Genomic DNA, 4,992 nt, shown 5'->3' with positions numbered 1-4,992 from the left:
GCTTGCTGCTTTACATTTAAATGGCTGCTTAGCATCCACTTGAGCATTTTGCAGCACGCTTTCAGAGTTCCTCTGAAACCCTCCACCATCCCCAGCTCCACCTGTATAGATCTGCTGTGGCAGCAAGTTCCTGTACTTGCTTGCAGCAGCAGCAATAATCTACAACTACAGCAATAACCAACAGCAGCAGCACTTCAGCAGCAGCAGCAGATCTATTCCGCCAAGACCAAATACATTAACATCGTCATATCCATCACCATGCTAAAATCTTCCGAGAGTTGTCATGATAGAAATATAATTTTTTTAAATTATTTATTTCAGTTTTTGATTTAATTCAGTGTATTACTTAGCATTTCTTTGTAATTATTTGTAAAATTTACTAGCAATTTCTGAGTCAACATTGTTTCAAAGTAAATCCTACACAAAGTTTTTGGTGTATAAATTGTGTTCTACAGGCTCAGTGGTTTACACACAGTGCTCAGTTGTAAAATAATATTTTAATGTGCTTTATCTGACAGGAGGTGGTGAAGAATGAGATTCAGGTTATGAACCAGCTCGACCACGCTAACTTGATCCAGCTCTACGCCGCCTACGAGTCCAGGAACGACATCATCCTTGCACTTGAATAGTATGTGCATTTTAATTGGTTCATTCTTATTGGCTAGTTCTCGTTAAATAGAATAAAGCATGCAGTCAATTCAAATTAAAGTCTGTTCAAAGTTAATTCAAATGAATAGTTTTATATATTCTTCATAATTTAGAATTTTTAATTCGTACCTGTTTTTTATCCAATTTTCATTTACTTTTTAAAATCAGTTTGTAATGTTGTGATTAATGTAAAATCATAATATTATTACGTAATTTATTCTTTCATATATACTTTATATAGTCCTACAATGTTGCGGAGTGACTAAAAGTAGTGATGCTACTTTTTCTTTGACTTAACCATTGTAATAATAAAAATTGAGTCGTTTAATACTTACATTTACATTTAGTCATTTAGCAGACACTTTTATGCAAAGCGACTTACAAATGAGGACAATGGAAGCAATCAAAATCAACAAAAGAGCAATGATATGCAAGTGCTATGATAAGTCTCAGTTAGCCTAACTAATACTTCTGCTAACGAGTAACTTGTAACCACAAGTAAGGATTGTAAAGTTAATTAAAATGATTCTGTGCTGATCTCTCTGAGCAGTGTTGATGGAGGTGAACTCTTCGACAGAATCATCGATGAGAACTATAAGCTGACGGAGCTCGACACGGTGATGTTCATCAGGCAGATCTGTGAAGGCTTGCGCTACATGCACAAAATGTACATCCTCCATCTGGACCTAAAGGTACAAGCAGAGACCCAGCGTAATGCAACGATAAAAACACTTACATCTAAAAAAATATGATCTGTCATTGGCCCTCAGAGGAGAAAATTGCCTGACATTCCTCTAGTTTTAAAGCAAACAACCACAGTAACCTTCATAACCCTTGCTGTTTCTTGTGGCCTGCAGCCGGAGAACATTCTGTGTGTCAGCAGACTCACAAATAAAGTCAAGATCATCGACTTCGGACTGGCCAGGAAGTAAGTGCACTCACGGCACTGATGCCTTTGTTCAGAAACGAGAAAGCGTCCGAGTTAAGAGACGTTCGTTCTCTTCAGGTATCAGCCCAGAGAGAAGTTGCGGGTGAATTTCGGGACGCCGGAGTTTCTCTCTCCTGAGGTGGTCAACTATGATTTTGTGTCGTTCAACACGGACATGTGGAGTCTGGGCGTCATCACGTACATGCTGTGAGTCACGTGTGCTGTTACACATGCTGTAAAATTATCTAGCTGAATTAAAATTAGCATTTAACAAAACTCCCCTTATTTTATGTTTAAATTATGGGTAACACTTTATTTTGATGGTCCCTTTTGAACATTCTGTTGACTATAAGTAACTTTGCACCTACATGTGTACTAACTCTCATTAGAGTATTAGTAGACTGTTTGATTAATATCTGCTAACTCTTTATTGTCATGTTCTCTCAACAGACGATCTACTGACTATAAGTAACTTTGCAAGTGCATGTCAATTTATTCTAACCCTAACCCTACCAGTCTACTAATACTCTACTAGTACTCTAATGAGAGTTAGTAGACATGTAGGTGCAAATAAAGTGAAACCAAATTATGTACTGTATAGTTTATTGGAGTGCATTTTACAAGAAAATACTATTTCAGACTTTCTACTTCAAAATTTTGCATTTAATTCAGTGTGTTTAATGCAGCCTTTTCTTGATAATTATTTGTGAAATTTACTAGCAATGTCCAAGTGAAAAGGGTAACGCATTACAAGTAACGCGAGTTACGTAATCAGATTACTTTTTTCAATTAACTAGTAAAGTAACACATTACTTTTTAATTTACAAGAAAATATCTGAGTTATTTTTTCAAATAAGTAACGCCAGTTACTTTTTTCCCATTTATTGATTTAAAGCTCTCCTGTTCCCTTGTTGAGAGAAATCGGGAATAAGATGTTACTTTATTTCTAGAATAAATGTGAACATGCATTAATTCATCTCACTCACTCACAAAAAAAAAAAATATATATTTATTTTCCCCTCAAAATTAATTAAAACAGTTAAACGCAACTCAGAATATGACTCAAAGCAGTAATAATTAAATGTTATATAATACAAATATCCTTTATGTATTTAATCCTATTTTATTAACCAATTTGCTGCTGACCTTCAGTGATCCAATTTAAACAATATTAATAAGCAAAAATTACACAAGATAAACTAACATTTCTTCTTTTTTAGGGAGTAACGCAATATTGTAATGCATTACTTTTAAAAGTAACTTTCCCCAACACTGATTATTATATTATTTAGTATATTATTTTCATATTTTCTGCTTTAGTAATTTTGTTCTGTACTTTTATTATTTTTATTGTTTTTTGTTTTTTAATATTTCTATTTTATTTAAGTATTTTATTTTACTCAGTGTTGCTTGCCATTTCTTTCCAATTAATTGTGAAATATGCTAGCAATTTCTGAGTGCAGATTGTTTCAAAGTAAATCCTACACCAGTTTTTAGTTCTTTTGTTTATATGCTGTTGTAGTAATTAATAATTTGACTAAGTTTTTATTCATAAAATTTAGTTTTCATGCTAATTTTAGTTTTTGTTTTAGTAATGTTGTCTTGTGCTTGTCATTTTATTAGGTTTTTCTAACATTTCTATTTTTGTTTCAGTTTTTTTTTTACTTCAGTGTGTTACTTGCCATTTCTTTGTAATTCTTTGTGAAATTTACTAGCTATATTTCTGAGTGAAAACTGCTTCAAAGTAAATCCTACACCATTGTTTGAGTGTTTATAAACTATTATAATATTTAGTAATATTTTGACTTATTTTGATATTATTATTTATACATTTATTTTAACATGTTCAGTTTTCATGTTAATTTTAATTTAGGTTTTAGTAATTTTGTCTTGTATTTTTGTAATTTTTTAGTAGTTTTTGTTTTTTATATTTCTATATTTTTATTTACTCTATTTTATACTATATACAGTGTATATATGTTTTTATTGTATTTTTTAAATTGTTTTTTGCCATTAAAATAGCCTTTGATGCTGACATGGCATTACATATATATACTATACTATTAATTCAGTGAGTTACTTGCCATTTATTTGTAATTATTTGCACAATGTACAGTAATAATTCATTCAAAGTAAATCCAACACCAATTAGTCTGTGTATGCCTTGTATTTTCCAGGCTCAGTGGTTTGTCGCCCTTCCTCGGGGACGATGACAGTGAGACCCTGAACAACATTTTTGCCTGTCAGTGGAACTTCGAGGAGGATGAATTCTCAGAAGTCTCAGAAGAAGCCAAGGATTTCATTTCCAAGCTGCTCGTGGTGGATAAAAGGTGCTCAGGAGATTAATAAACGTATTAAAGAGACTGTCGAGATCGTTTAGTTGCATCATTCGCATTCAACCATTTGAGTATAACTGTCTCATAGTGCAGTGGCAGGAGTTCGTGCATCACCCTTGCAGGATTGGAACTCAAAAGCTTGTGTTTATCTTTGTGTGTGTGTGTGTAGCTGGAGGATAGGAGCCACCGAAGCGCTGAAGCACCCCTGGCTGTCGGATCCAGCCGTTCACTTCCGCCTGCATCAGAAGGTACAGCCTGCGTTTAACAGAAGACGCTCGCATTGTTCTGCCACAATCTGTGAATTATGAGATTTCTTTGAGCTTCTAAGGGTATCTTGGTTTTCTTCACAGAAAAATAGATGCCGCTCGCGCAGAAACTCTTTTCTGCCTCCACCTGAGAGTTAATGTAATAATCCACTGTCAATATATCACATGAACTGAGGAAATTTGCTCTTTATGTCCAGAAACGACCTAATGTTGATGACGTTTTATTTTCTGTTTCAGGGACCAAGCTTGCTGTGGAACCATGAGGATTACTGGACATTATATTAGATACAGACACACTGCGTTCCCTGAATCTTCCCCGTTAGCATTGATGACATTTCTTGAATTACAGTTATATGTCGTTGATCCTATTCCAGAATTTGAAGTGAAGATGTAATTTGATTTTGCAGAATTTCATCCGGCCTCTCAAAGTTCCTGTTTTGGGTTTCATACACTGATTCTGAAATAAAGTAGATTACCATTTAAAACATATTCTACACTAATGAAAAAAAAAAGAAAAAAAAAAAAATATATAAAAGCAGTAAAGCAAAAAAACATACTTGAACCATAAAGCAATCTAAATCATAACATGAAGTAACATTTTACTTAAAGCCTTTATATATAATGCATTATAAAAATAACAAACTTGTAATGAGCCTTTTAATGCATGATCTTATGTAACTACAGTTATAATACTTTATAACACTTATATATTAATTGTTTCAGCTGTAATGCATTAAACAAATAACAAACAAACCTTCATATATTGTAATGCATTTAAACTTTTGTTACAATTATTTGTGCAAAGATCAAATGA

General features: G+C 33.2%; 1 protein-coding gene across 1 annotated transcript; it reads left to right on the top strand.

Moving 5' to 3' along the window:
• The first annotated feature begins 379 nt into the window (after window positions 1-379).
• On the top strand, window positions 380-4,647 carry LOC107745891 (myosin light chain kinase family member 4-like). The gene is made up of 8 exons (XM_016559923.1): window positions 380-628; window positions 1,199-1,340; window positions 1,506-1,576; window positions 1,655-1,783; window positions 3,754-3,906; window positions 4,082-4,160; window positions 4,263-4,317; window positions 4,416-4,647. Exons 1-7 carry the CDS (start codon window positions 546-548, stop codon window positions 4,314-4,316), a joined length of 711 nt encoding a protein of 236 aa, XP_016415409.1. The 5' UTR covers window positions 380-545; the 3' UTR covers window position 4,317; window positions 4,416-4,647.
• The last annotated feature ends 345 nt before the right edge of the window (window positions 4,648-4,992 follow it).

This window comes from Sinocyclocheilus rhinocerous, unplaced genomic scaffold, assembly GCF_001515625.1.
Source record: "Sinocyclocheilus rhinocerous isolate Xijiao unplaced genomic scaffold, SAMN03320098_v1.1 scaffold1850, whole genome shotgun sequence".
NCBI lineage: Eukaryota > Metazoa > Chordata > Actinopteri > Cypriniformes > Cyprinidae > Sinocyclocheilus > Sinocyclocheilus rhinocerous.
The sequence above is the reverse complement of the archived record's forward strand: the minus strand, read 5'-3'. Positions and strand labels throughout refer to the sequence as shown.